Source organism: Callithrix jacchus, chromosome 3, assembly GCF_049354715.1.
Source record: "Callithrix jacchus isolate 240 chromosome 3, calJac240_pri, whole genome shotgun sequence".
NCBI lineage: Eukaryota > Metazoa > Chordata > Mammalia > Primates > Cebidae > Callithrix > Callithrix jacchus.
The window spans coordinates 5813258-5828279 of NC_133504.1; the positions used below are offsets into that span (position 1 = coordinate 5813258).

Here is a 15022-nt window from a genome sequence, read left to right on the forward strand (position 1 = left end):
AATCCTTACATGGCCTCCCCATCTGCCCAGTTTTCCAAAGGATGCTCTTGGATGTTCCCCTCTCCTCCATTGGACTCAGTGTCTGCCTGCCAGAAGTGTCCCTGCCACTCCTCTCTTCTGGCCCACAGTTGTCTGTGCCTGGGCTCCAGTGACAGGCGCCTCATTTATTTCCTGCCTTTCCAGTCTAGTTTCCATACCACAGAAAAGGCAATCTTTAGAAAAATCTTTACAAAACCTCCAGCTCAACATTTTCTCCTGGCTCTTCACTGTCCTTAAAGCAAAATCTAAAACCCCGACATAATTTATAGAAGGCCTGTGATTGGGCTTCAGCTGAACTCTCCAGCCTCATCTCCCTTCCCACCCTCTCTGCCTCACTAGGTTCTAGCTACACAGAGAACTTTCTGTAGCTAGAACTTTCTGTAGGCCTCTGTAAAGACTGCTCCCCCCCACCAGGAAAAGCTCTCCCCACCACGTCTTTCTTCACATGGAGAATTCCATCCCATCCTCCAGGTCCCAGCACAGCCCTACTTCCCCCAGGGAATGTCCCTGATTCCTCAGCAGTAGGTTGGAGGCTCCCCAGGCTGTGTGGTCATGACACAGTCTGTTCCTCATGAGATCTTGAGCTTCTTGAAGGTGAGGACTGTGACTGGTCCACCAGTTGTATCCCGACACCTGGCACAATGCCTGGCCTCTAGCAGGTGTTGAGTGAACATGCATTCGTGGAATTTCTAAGTGAATGTATGAACACAGATTTCAGCCTTGCCGTTAGTGGATAAAGTTGGTGAGGGACTAAATCCTTATTCTGTTGCTTATCCATGAAGCCTATACATTTCTAGTGCCAAAGGCCCAGTGGGTCTCAAAACATTCATGGCGGAATTGGACACACTGCTATTCGTAGGTATGACACTACTTCCGTGATTCCCTGGGATACAGAGGAGGCAGAGCGGGTAGTACTGTTTGAACAAAAGTCCGCCCGAGACCCTGGCAAAAAGATCTTCCTTAGGAATCAGTGGCGTATGCATTTATGTTCTCTAACAAGAAAGTAAAGGTGGCGACACTCTTTTGAAGCTCATAGGTACTCATTGGACTGTAAATTTAGAAATGTTGATTAATTGGGCCTAGTGTTTGATCTGGAAAAGCACTTCGCAGTCACCAGGAATTTGCCTTTAGCCGACTTGAACCGCAAATCAGAACCATATTTCTGCAATTTAATTATTCCATGAGACAATCATAAAAACCCTGCTGGGATTAGATTACTAAAAACCTTACATTCCATCTAGATTGGATATGTTTGAAGGTGATGAATGTTAATTTAAAAAAAAATTAATAAAGCATTTGTTTAGGACCTCTGTATGCTTGATAAAGTAGAAAATAATATGAAAACATTATTTTGCCCTACAATAACTAAACCTGAACATCATAATAAAAGCAGAAGAAAATCATCATTGAAAACACTGTGCACGGTTGAAATACAATTTAAACCCTCAATAAACTTAAGCTTTTTATCAATCAAGATTGTCAGTCAGTACTAAAACTATAAAAATTTAAGGAATTTCATCTGATGACCATTAAGAATTATCCCAACTAACAATGTATATAGCATTTATCCACAATAAATATAAAACACGGTCAATTTGTAGCCAATGTCCTTAATGCTTAAAACGGAACAAGAATAGTTTTCAAAAATGAAATAGCACTGGCCCTTCTTCCCATTTAGAACAACAGATAGAAAGCATATGCCTCGCTGAGAATACTTAGTGAAATTTCTATAACTACAGAAGGAATTAAATGCTTTTACATTGGAGAAAACCCTACAATTTTTAAAGTCGTTAACGCTTGGTAGCTTTTAAGTAGGGATCACATGTGATTTATAGCTATAGCTTTTCTTAAACACGTCCTCTTGCCCTAATGACACAAAGTTAGTTTTAAGCAGAGGTTTGCTGGTTGTTTTGGGTTTTTTTCTTTAATGAGAAGAAACAAAGTCACACCAAGGTTAGAAAAACATATCAGTACCTTTGCTCTTTTGTCTTTTATGAGCAATTAGAGTAAACCATCATCATACTTCCTCAATGAGTTTCTGAGTGTTATTGTTACCGCTAAGCTCAAAGGAACGTCCATGTTCCACAGGGAAAGTGCTGAATTCCTGAGATCAGTGATTTGTGTGTCTATCCATCTGTTGTGTGTCACTGACCATCGTGAGGCTTCTGTGTTCCTTAGCAGTGCCTCTGTGCATGACTTAAAAGAGGCAATAGGTCAGCCACAGCAAAGAGAAAATTCTAGTTGTGCCATTAACACTTCCTTTAACACAACCCTGCTCAAACATGTGCCTTTTGTTGCATTCCAAAGTTATCCATAATTACCAGCTGTCATTGCCTTGGGTGTTTGCCGATTTCTATTGGCATGCTTTCTAGATAGTTACCTTGTAACTATGATTTGAATTTTTCAATCAACAAAAGCATAAGTAATGGGAAATTTCCATTCTAAGATACAATCTAAGACGGTAAATATTCTGCTTCCTTTTCCATATTCCATCATAGAGATGCATTTCTATAAGTCAGGACTTGGTATATCCATTTGTTACGTATGTCTTAAGGTGGACGTCAAAGTGAAGTCATACAGCGAACAAGTCTTGTTCGCTTAGTAGATCTGCTGCCCTCTGCTGTTCAAGTGTCTTAAACAGATTCGTTTCCTGTAAGAGAAGTTTCTAGCAAAACAAAATACTATTCTTGAAAGCAGAAGTTGTAATAATCAATTAATAATATCATTCAATATATAACATTAGAAACTATGAAGTTTAAAAGAGTCAGAGATTAGTTTCCTGTAGAAGAAATAGTGTATCTCTATAAACAAAAGAAAAACGACTGGAAATTTTCTCTACTGTCAGTTACCCTTTAAATTAGCTCCAATAAAACCGTTTCATGAAATAATTATGCATCTATAGTAATCTGAGTAATAAGTAGAGAAAAACAGTATTTCATTAAGATTAAAATCTTAATACTGTTGCAACTATTCAATCAAATGCAAATTGATTCAAACTTTTAAATTCAACAGAAACTAGCAAATTGGTTACTAGAATATTTTGTCTCTACCAATTTCACTATTACTTCTGGGGTGTAAACCAGGTATGATACTGGCATAAACAAGGAAAAATATCCCAAGATTTCTAGGCATTTTCACATGTCTAAGAGCAGGATGTTGTCTCTGACTTTCACTAATTACAAAAATAACATTATAACAATAAAGGAAAGTAGTATTTAAAAGAAAGAAAATACAGTCTCAGTCCCAGCACACCGCTGTAGTCTTGTGTGTGTGCAGAGACAAGCTTTGTGATCCATTGTAACTGCCACACAGGTGCATGGTTACATCCTGTTTTCACTGGTTGGTATCTCATCGTGAGCGTTTCCCAGAGACATTTCACAGACTTTATAATTATGATCACTACATAGTTTGCATAACTTAGACTTTTGCACTATTTTGTCGTGATGCTTCCAACTTTTCTGTCGTTGTCTGTAATTGCTATTATCATCTTTCATTATAAAGTATTGAAACAAAATCACATCGCTAAAAACACTGTGAGTATCATTTATTATTAAGTATAGACTGTGTATCATTAGCAAAACTTGTAAATGCAATGAGTCAATAAAACAGTAGAACAATGTCAAAATCATGGCTTTTGTTGGAATATGGAAGATTTCAAGCTCCCAGCACTGAAAAAGTTACATGGCATTTCTTTCACAACCCGGATGTAGCTACTCAGTGCAAGTCCTTGAGTTTCTTTAAGAATTGTAAGCAAATGATGCTGAATTGCTCTGAAGCAGTGAGCGCTTCATAGCCCTCCTAGAATATGTCCTGGGAGTCACGGCTCCTCTCCTAGCCGGAGTGAATGCCTTTTAGGGAACTATATACTTTTTCTTAGAATTTTTTTTCTGACTGAAGATACGGTGCTCTTCAACTGTACCACATTTAATTAGTGTCATATGATAATTAAATAAGTGATAACTTGCATGTAGTACTTTAAGCACTTAGATTTCATGTAAAATCAGCAGCCTGAATCGATCTAGTCAGGCATGTACTGTTTGAAAATATTAAGAATATTATTGGGTAAAGTAAACACTGCATCTGTTCCGTATTACCAAAATAATTGTGTGTATTTTCTCCAACTGTTTATATCAACACTCCTAGTTTTTCCATCTTAAAAGCAACATTCAGAAACCTCTGAAGGAAAGCAAGTCAATTATAGAATTGGCTTTTTCTCTAAATTAGAACATCAAGGAAACCAAGATGGAATTTTGGTCCCAAGTCCCTCTCCTGCCCGGCCTCCAGGGTACTGGGAAAACCCGGATCCTTTTCTCAGCTCCAAGTAGGCAGCAGCGGGGAGGTGAATCTTGGGGATCTTCCTTCACTTTCCGAGGGACTCCTGGCGGGCAGGGCTCCGCAGGGGCCCCGATCGTCCCCCAGATGCCTGGGTCCCCAGGGACACTCGGCGCTCGGGAGCCCTTCCCGCCCGGCTAACGCAGGCACAGCGCGCTGCCAGGGTGTCCTCGCGGTTCAGCCCAGGGCCTCCATCTAATGACCCAGTTTCTGCACCCCTCTTTCTTGCAGCCCCCTCTCCCAACAACTCCGACACCTGTTCCAAGGGAACCTGGCCTGAAGCCTCTTTCTAGCTCCGGCGGAGGAGTCGCTGCGAGCCCCTCCCCTCCGCCCCGGAGTGGCGCCCCCACGCCAAGCGCGCGCGCCCCGGCTCTGCCTCCCACCCGGGTGAGCTCCTTCCTTCCTTACCTTTCTGGATGCCGGCAGAGGTTCAGGCGCGGCCCTTGCTGGCTCGGATCCTGGCGATTCCCACTTCCCCGGGCCTGCCCGCACCCACCCAGACCCCAGACTCTTCTCGTCCACAGGCCCCCACAAGCCCCCCAACGCCCTGTCCCCTCCCGCTGCTCCCCACTCTCCCCACCCCTCCCGCACCCTTCCCCACCCCAGACTTTCCACCTGCTGCACCGGAGGGAATTGTGTGCAGACTGCGGGTTCCCATGCTGGGACTGGGCCCCCAGTGAGGGCAGGGACGAGGAAGGGACTCGCCCCAAAGAGCTACCTGGTGCCTGGGCTGGGCCTGTTGGGCTCATCGGGCGTGCCAGCCAGCCCCAGCCTCGTGCCATAGAGAGTGGTCCATGCCTCATGCCTCATGCTTATCAAGTGGGTGGACTCGGTAAGAGTCGTCCGCAACTTAGGCCAGCTAGAGACGGTGCACAGAGGAAATCGCCAGGGACCCAGTGCCATCGAGCTCACCTTCACATCCCCACCTTACTCGTTTCCTTTACCTCCTCCGTTCTCTCCTGCTGAGGTTCGTGGGGTGAGAGTTGATGCACGTTTGCGTGTGAACGCGCGCGAGTTTTTCGTACCACACAGCGTTTCCCTCACTTTGCTCAGTGTGCCTTTTCCTTCCCTTTTCCTTCACATCTGCTCTAGACTGATCGCATAAATCCAGATGACATAGATTTAGAAAATGAGCCCTGGTATAAATTCTTTTCAGAACTGGAGTTTGGACGCCCGGTAAGTGAGGCTGGACTATTAATGTAAGAAAACCTGGAGAATGTTGTTTGATTGATGAAACACCTTATCAGAGACATGGGTGTCATTCAGCCAACCAAGGCTGAGTGCATAATATATGCAAATTTGGTCCAGCTTAGTGCAGGTTCATTTCTGTCCCAAACGGCTACATGTGCTCAGATAGTTCCTATATGGTTTTTGAATCATTCATTAGGATTTCTTTGTATCTAGTTAATTGAAAGTTCAGAATGTTGAGGTAGTTTCTGTGCTGGAGTATTCAGACGATGATCACAGCTTTATAGAAGATTTGTATCTGTTTACAGCCTGTTTGGTCTAGTTCAAGCAGAAGAGCACCTTGACACTGACGGTCCTGTTTGCTAAGCAGTCATCAGGCACCTGGAGAGTGCTGGGCTCCGTCTTCATTATCTCCTTGAGTCCTCCTGATGTCCTCCCCAATTAGAAGAAAATGGGGACCAGAGGGGTTAAGTAGTTTGCCCAGAATAGTAAATAACAGAGTAGGAAGTTAAACCCAGAGCCTGTCAAAGGAAAAAAACAAATCTCTGGGCAGCTCTTCCTATAATATACTGCCAGAGTAATCCCACTATAAAATACAGTCACGTGTTGCTTAACAACGTGCATGGGTTCTGAGAATCTGTCATCAGGTGAACTTGCCATTGTGCAGACATCGTGCAGTCCTCACACAAACCCAGATGCTAGAGCCTGCTATAGGCCTCAGCTGTGCGGTATGCCCTGTTGCTCCTGGGCTACAAAGGTGTACAGCAGGTTACTGCACTCCATACGTTAGGCGACTGTAATGCAGTGGTATTTGTGTACCTAAACATATCCAAACATAGAGAAGGCACGGTAAAAACAGTATTGTAACCTTATGGGACTGTCATCATATGTGGGGTGCATCATTGACTGAAATGTCCTTATGCAACACGTGACTGTACCCAGTTTACCACTGGGGCTATGAGGAAGGACAAAAATCAGGAAACCCTGTGGATCTTGATTTCCTGACTTACTAGTAAAAGCTATCACACTTCTCTAATCCCCAGACTCCCACCAGAGGAAGCCTTGAGGTTGGGCCTTATTGCTTAGCCTGTTTTGGATAAAGAGTCAAGTGGAGGTTTCATTAACAACTTACCTGATTGAGAACTGCCTCCACCAACAGCAGTGCATTTGATGTGTGTCAGTTACAAACAGTTTTATGAGTTCTAGACTCTTAAATGACATACCAATTATACCGATAGTAGTTTTTTTAGAAATCAGAATATAAGCGTTTCTATACCATATGCTGATTTATATACCTGTATATTGATCATATATGGTTTACTGGTTGGTGATGGTAGTCCCTTTTGTCCATTGAACTGCAAAGGAGACCTGGTTAGATTCAAGGTAGCTCATTGAACTGAATCAAACGTGACTGTAAGTGAATATAAACCAAATAGTTTTTCATAGGATTTTTATTATCTCATAGGAGGAATGTTTTCTCTCATTTTTTTCCTCATTTGTATCTTAGTGTTAACAGAAATGTATTTTATTTCAAGGAAAAACATTCTCTAGCTCTATTTTATATGTTTTGTTACTATTGGTCAGAAAGTTTTTAGGGACGGCCAGGCGTGGTGGCTCACGCCTATAATCCCAGCACTATGGGAGGCCAAGGCAGGAGGATCACTTGAGGTCAGGAGTTCGAGACCAGCCTGGCCAACATGGTGAAACCCCATCTCTACTAAAAATACAAAAATTAGCCGGGCATGGTGGCATGCGCCTGTAATCCCAGCTACTCAGGAGGCTGAGGTGGGAGAATCGCTTGAACTCAGGTGGCGGAGGTTGCAGTGAGCCGAGATTGCACTCCAGCCTGGGTGACAGAGTGAGACCCTGTCTCAAAAAAATAAAGTAAAATAAATTCTAAAAAGAAAGCATATAGTGCTATCCGGTTTCTGTACTGAGCCTAAACTATCAGCTCTTCCGTAATCATTTTCAGCCACACGTGGAAACTCACCAGCATGCCACCCACTGCTCCTTTAATACACCTTGCATTCCTCTGTGGCCAGAGACTGGGAGTGCTAATTAAATTTGACAAATGAGTTTATAAATATGCTAATTGAACACTAGCAAATGTTCCAAGTGCTTGAGTGTGTTCGTGGCACACTCCCTCCCAGCTTCCCCGTTTTGCTCCATTCGTGTCATTCTGTGTGTGCAGCCGATGCCTTCAGCACTCAATTTCTAACTGTTGTCACCTTTTCCACATGTTCATTCTTGCTGCCATTGACTCTCCTCCATTCCATCCCTACACTTCTGCTTCTGTGGTGCATCTACACCCAGCCTCCTAAAAAGCCTCTGGACTATGTTCAAGATCATTCTTCTGGTGTTTTCAATGAGGTAAAAACACATGATTCTCTCTTTCTTAGAGGCTGCGGCTGTGATTCCGCGCATCTGTGTTCTATGATTCTCTGCAGTGTGTAAGCTATTTTTGAAAACATCTATCTCTGCATCACTACGTTGCATCCAATATCATTGCCTGGACGTTAATTATGCCAGAGTTGTCGGCTATCTCTGAATCTGGGTGAAGGATCACTCCCACTGCAACTTCTAGTTATACTATGCTATGTAGTTCTATGTAGTTCTGATATTCAGCAGTGTGAAAATAGAAAATCAAAAGTATTATAGCCTTATTGCATGTATTAACCACCTGTCTTTATTAGACTGAGTAAAATACTATTAGAAGGCTTCTTAGAACCATTCTCTTACAGCGCTTGGAGTGTGGATGATCAGATGCCTGTGTCCCACCCATTTCTAAAATTTATTTTTATTCTTTCATTTTCCTAAATACAACTTGCATATTGTATTATCAGTCGAGAATAGGGCTGGCAAATACCTGGAACTTGTGTATCACAACTTCCCTGTCTCCTACCCATGACAGACATTGCTACTCCTTCTCCACACTGTAATCCCACCGGCCACTATAACAAATTATCACTGGCATATAAAATCCAGTGCTTCTGCAATCTCTGCTAAAAAGCCTATAATAATCAGCTAGTTGAAAAAATTATGGCAGCTAATGTACATTTTTATTTGAATCAAAGAGAGTATGAAATAGGCAAAAATAATCTAGAGTCAAAAGTGTGTTACCCTACTCTCTAAAGAAAATTAGAAAATTACTTTAGAAAGTAGTTACATGACTCATTAGAAGACAGAAGCAAAAACGGCACTGTTTTGCCAGCCATCAGCTATACAAAAGCGTCTTTGCAAGGAACTCTTAGAAGCAACTAGCAAGGGAACAAAGTAAATACACTGGTTTTTGCACAGCAGTTGCTCTGTGGTCTTAAGTGAATACTATAACACAATAAATATCTTATTTTCATTAAAAGTCTCAAATATGTGCAACTGGAAAACAAAACTAGCAGAACATTTATATTGTTGGAGGTACTACTGACACATAGTGGTGACCACTGGAATTGCAGGTATAGAATCTCAAGGAAATATGCAAATTTCTAGTGTCAATTTGCAGTTTCAAATTATTTACCTGTGGTAAGTATCAGAGCATGTGTTAAAACTGAGAAGTGATCAAAATATTTATATATTTAATAAAAAATAGAGTAACCAGGAACATTCTAGGTGATTGAATTCAGTCATTTCTAAAGGCTTATGTTTTATAGCCAAGCAGACAGGCATATAAGCAGAAGAAAATCAAATAAAACAAGGAGTTCTATTCTGTATGTTATGTTACCTTAATATCTGCAGTCTCATTTCAACATATGAACAACCCAAGAATTTATTTTGAAATTCAATGTGGTCAGATATTTTTCTCAGATATTTCTAGTGTGTTTTAAAATAGTTGGTTCATAGATAACTGAAATGGAATTTAGAGTGCATCACGTCCAACTCACTCATTTTTCAGTTAAAAAAAGTAGACTACAATAATTTTAAGAAATAAGTCCAAAATCACACAGTGGTGGGAAAAAAAACCTCTTAACCTTCATTTCAGTGCTATTTCTTTTATATTACAATTGTTAATTTCTATTGAATTTAATTTCTATTTAATTTAATTTCTATTGAATTTCTATTGAATTTAATTTCTATTTAATTTCTGTGAAATGAGTTCTGATAATTAATATTACACAGTAATTCTTAGGCATAAAAATAGTAGGAACTTAATTCTATGCATTCTATAATGCGAGGATAGTGGCAAAAAACACATGAAAAGCATTTTGCCGGTAGTTGATCTATCTACTCACCAATTATCTCTGGGATTGGGAAGGAGGTGTTGTATGATTCTAACAGCATATGTTAACTATATTATTAATTTCACATTATAGTTTTTCAGAATGTAAGAAAGTATATTATCTTAAGGTATCTGGTTTTGTCTTTAATAACCTTTTGTTATCAAACATTTCTGATTAAAAAACTAATTGATTAGACATTACCTTAGCTACCATTTATCAACTGCCTTGTATATACCAGGAATAACATAGTTTTTAATACATAACCAGAAAATTAGCATTAATGAAGAACAGTTAAGGACATTTCAGCAAAATTTAATCTCATAGTTACTTACCAGAAAGAGTGATTCAGCGTCTGTTCTTCACTAAATTGACCTTCTAAGTGTATTAAAATAATGGTAATGTGTAAATACTCAGAAGCTCACAATTGGTAAAATTTGTAACCTCTTTTCTGGAGATAATTTTCATTCTGGGATGAGTACCCTTCTTGTAATTATTGTACAAGGTTTTCTCTTAGTCACCAATCTAGACTTTTTACTGTTATAAATTAATACTGAACTTTCTCTGAGTGTATAAAAAACCACAAAAATGGTTTTAGTTTATTCCGGATGTAGGAAGCAGTACAAGGAGAAACGGTCGTTTCTTAGCCTAACTCTAAAACACAGTCTGTTCTTACACTATGTTTTCTTTTACATTACAATATTGTTTAAGCTCATTATAAGTTGACGATGCAAATTTTCTGATCACTGTAGGGTGATCTAAGAGTGTTCTGAACTTGACACTTTTTGGCGATCAGCTGTGTGTTCAGATGTCCCATGAAAGCCATGATCTGCACAGACCGCAAAGCTCTCAGGCTCTCTAGTGTTGCTCTTCTGCAAACACGTAGAATTAATATTTCTTAATTATAATGTAACTGTCTGATTTTATTTGTTGACTTGTTTGCTTTCTTTCATATTTAGTGTCTATTTTCCACCTTCCCAATGTCTGATTCAGAGCTCAGCAAAGTAAAATAATCCTGTAAACTTATCAGAGTAGAAAACCAAATTTTCTCCTAATTTTATATCTGTTGAGAACCTAGGAATCTAAAATTTTCTAGGAACTAAAAATATAAGAATCTGCTTTTTCTGTCTAAAAGGAGGGTGGGGAATATTCTTACACAGAGATGTTTTTGTTTCTAGGCAAGATTCAATTTTCATTTAGTAAGATAGAATTAAATTATTAGTTAATAGAAGAATAAGTTATACAAAAGGGACGTTGTACTCATATACAGAAAGAATTGCAAAATTGTATACTAATGTTTTAATTGATTAATTGGGGCTAATTCACAAATTAATAGAAAACTGAGTTATATAAGTTGTTTATAAAGTGAGATTTAATTTCCACTAAGTAGATTTTTAATATTCTGATAATTTGTTTCTAGATTATAGCAACTTACGACAACATTTGTCAAATCTTGCCTTTCTGGCTGACATTTTTAAGCTTTCACACAGACAACTGTTTTTAAACTAGAACTCCAATTCTTTAACCAAAGTTTTTCTGTGATGAATTGATCATCAAATATGAGCAAAGCCAAAACTATGTATACTTGGTATACATCTCCCTATGCTTCTTTCTTCTTTTTTTTTTTTTTTTTTTTTCTGAGACGGGGTTTTACTCTCGTCGCCCAGGCTAAAGTGCAATGGTACAATCTCAACTCACTGCAACCTCCGCACCCAGGACTCAAGTGACTCTCTTGGCTCAGCCTCCCAAGTATCTGGGATTACAGGAATGCATCACCATGCCTGGCTAATTTTTTGTATTTAGTAGAGACTGGGTTTCACCATGTTGGTCAGGCTGGTCTTGAACTCCTGACCACAGGTGATCCACCAGCTTTGGCTTCCCAAAGTGCTGGGATTAGAGGGGTGAGCCACCATGGCCGGCCATCTCCCTATACTTTCTGGACATCGTTCCACATTGTCACCTCCAACACTTGGTAGCCTAGTATCCTCTCTTGCCTTTTAGATGTTTTAGCAATCATCCCGGTAGATGCCATGGAAAATGAAAAATTCATATTATCCTTTTTGCTTACTGTCTATTTCAGTGCATTATTCAGAATGAGGGAACATTTTTAAAGTCCGCTTTTGAAGTTATATTTTGATTCATTAGCTCATTTATTTTAAACTAACCCTGAAGTTGCCTAATTGTAAAGGTATAAAGTATTTACCTGATTGAAATAACAAGTACTTAATTTCTTCACTTCACATTCTGTGGGTTTTATTTAAATCTCATGTCTGTGTTGACAAATGAATGACGCGTAAGTTCTGTTTACATGTTATGTTTTAAAGACAATACTTGGCAACGACAATCACAAAACGTTAAAATACGATGCTTTCTAAGGATTGAATGATGGCTGCAAAGTTTTTTAAACATCAAACCAGTCCTTTATGAAGGACATTTCTATTTACAATGAAGAGGTAAGATTCTGAAGTTGAGGTTGGAGAAAACTTTAGCTCTTATTTCAGTATTCCTGAATTTCCCCCCGTGCAAGGCTTGGGTCGTGGATAATTTGAGCTACACAGAGAAATGCAAGGCATCATATCAGAAGAGAAAGCAAATAGGTCCAAAGCGAAATCAGGTTGCATGAGATCTCTTTGGGAAGACATTTGTATAGCCATAATGAATGTTACTTTAGACCTCGACTTTCGTAATATTCTTTTTAGGATACCTAATTTAATGTTGACAAGTGAACAAAATTTGGCCACGGTAGAATTTTTCACGCGAATATTATCCTGTCTTAACAGGCCTCCTTGTATCAGTCCTCCATAGACAGAAGCCTGGAGAGACCCATGAGGTAAGAATCTCATCATGCTGGAGCAGGATAGTCTACAGCAATGGTTTCTTTTCAACAATAAATGGTTCCGTGAACTCGTAATGCGTATTACGTATCAGTCACTTCCATGTGAATGTCATGCCTCATGAAGCTGTTTTATTTTGCTTCTGCATCTGTGATGCGGATACAATCATTTCAAGAATTTCCAAAAAAATTAGTGAACTCATTATAAATTCCTTCCCAGACTGAGGAATCCTTCTCTTCCCTCACTACCCAGTTTCCTTTTCTTTAGATGGGAATTATAAGCAACTAATTTTCAGTGTTGTAAAGTATTATAATTAGAAAATTATAATAACATATTTGAAAAAATATATAGTGTTATACACATAGTTATACTCTGACCACACAAATCAGAAATGCTTTTATTAATACTCCCAGTACATGACGGTTCACCATATGCCAGGCGTAGGTACAAAACATACTCAGTCCTAAGACGATACTATAGTTAAATCCTGTTGTCCCCACTTTAGTTCTGAGGAAAGTGACACCTAGGCTCAGTAACTTGCCACGTTTACACAGCTGGCAAGGAGAGAGAAAAAAACAAAATTGAGCAGAGAGAGCTCGTAACCGCTAGGCCTAACTTCCATCAGAGTTCGCTTGGGGTAAGTTCTGTTAGCTTTAAATATCACACTTACTTCAAAATATTACAAAATTCAGACATAGTTCAATAGCAATATTGAATAATACAAACTCCCAGCCATGTTGTACCATAAGTAACAAATACTTCTTTAGTAGCATTAATTTACCTGTCTATGTAGATTTCCTTGTGAATCGGGTCCCTCGTAAACTGGGTGTCTGATGCAGTAACAACCCTGAGAAAGGATCCCTCAAACCCCTTCTTTTTATCTTGTGCTCCTATCTGTGCACCTAAAACACTTGAATTTTAGAGTTTTAATCTGATCTAAAGATTGCCGTAAAGACACACAGACCCTCACATGACAGGACAGTCACAGCAAAAAACAGGTCTAGGAGATGCAGCATCCTCTCCGGAGAGGACCGACCAGTTCTGAGGTCCGCCTCTCCTCTTCCGCACATCCAGGCACATGTGTTCGCTTTACCATTTGTAAAACTGAGACACAGCACATACCCCAAAGGTTTGCTGTGTGGGCTAAAAAGACAAAAATGTAAGTCAAGCACGTGGCATTCTGCTGGGCCCCGGAGGAGCTGGGGTTGCTGCTCTTGCTGTCAGGTGACAGTTGCTGTCATCATTGTCACCTACACAGGTCTTGTCTAAGAATCCAGTGATTTCATGCACAGTACACTGTCATATGTGACTCCATTCACTACTGTTCGTGTGTCATATGTGGCTCCATTCACTACTGTTCATGTGTCATATGTGGCTCCATTCACTACTGTTCATGTGTCATATGTGGCTCCATTCACTACTGTTCGTGTGTCATATGTGGCTCCATTCACTACTGTTTGAATGGAGCCACATTCAAACTCAAACTCAAAACCATGACAGAAATTCCCCGCTTTCTAGACTATTTTATGTAACTGGGGGAAGGAATCTTTAATAGTTAATTTGATGACCAGATTACTGGTACTGATTGATCAATTGATTGATTGATTGATGAGACAGGGCTTGCTCTGTTGCCCAAGCTGGAGTGCTGTGGTGCAATCGTGGCTCACTGCAGCCTTGAACTCCTAGGCTCAACCACCCTCTCACCTCAGCCTCCTGAATAGCTGGGACTACGGGCACACGGCACTACTGGCTAACGTTGTTATTTTCTGTAGAGATAGGGTCTCACTAAGTTGCCCAGGCTGCTCTCAAACTCCTAACCTTGAGCCATCCTCCAGCCTTGGCCTCCCAAAGTACTTGATTACAGACATGAGCAATCATGTTCAGCCTTCATTCATTATTTAAATAGAAAATGTTGGAATTTTAATATAAGGCTTTCTAAAGCTAAGATGAAAGGACAAGCTGCAGGCAGCTCTTGAGGTGAGAGAAGTTTGCCTCTCTTGATGTCTTTTTTTTTTTCAGCTCTTTCCTGCATTTGATATGCCCTCTGGATACATTCGTGTTGTTAGAACTCTACTTTATAGAGAAAAGACACAGGATAAAAATAATAACACTGAATTCTCAATCACAACATATTACGCTATAGGAGAATGTTGACTTTCAATGATGTTTAAAAACATGTTCACACAAAAACCAGCAGCTGGTATTTTTAGCAGCATTATTTATAATTGCTAGAACTTGAAAGCAACCAAGATATCCTTCAATAGGTGAATGGTTAAACTGTGGCGCATCCATGTAATAGAATGTGACTCAGCAATACAAGAAAATCCACTACTGAGTGACAAAAATACATGGAAGAACCTTAAAAGTGCATTACTGAGTGAAGGAATCCAATCTGAGAGGCCACATTCTGCATGATAC

General features: G+C 39.9%; 1 protein-coding gene across 50 annotated transcripts in view; it reads left to right on the forward strand.

The window, feature by feature from the left end:
* SORBS2 (sorbin and SH3 domain containing 2) overlaps positions 1 to 15022 on the forward strand; it is a 392630-nt gene that overhangs the window by 322638 nt on the left and 54970 nt on the right. For 27 of the 50 annotated variants that reach the window (XM_078366120.1, XM_078366115.1, XM_078366125.1 and 24 more), the window contains one exon: positions 12551 to 12600. In XM_078366120.1, coding sequence (XP_078222246.1) covers positions 12551 to 12600 — 50 coding nt within the window. Of the gene's footprint in view, positions 1 to 4602; positions 4759 to 5463; positions 5548 to 7872; positions 7930 to 12550; positions 12601 to 15022 lie in introns of all 50 variants that reach the window. The other 23 variants (XM_078366113.1, XM_078366090.1, XM_078366101.1 and 20 more) reach the window with 2 other exon arrangements.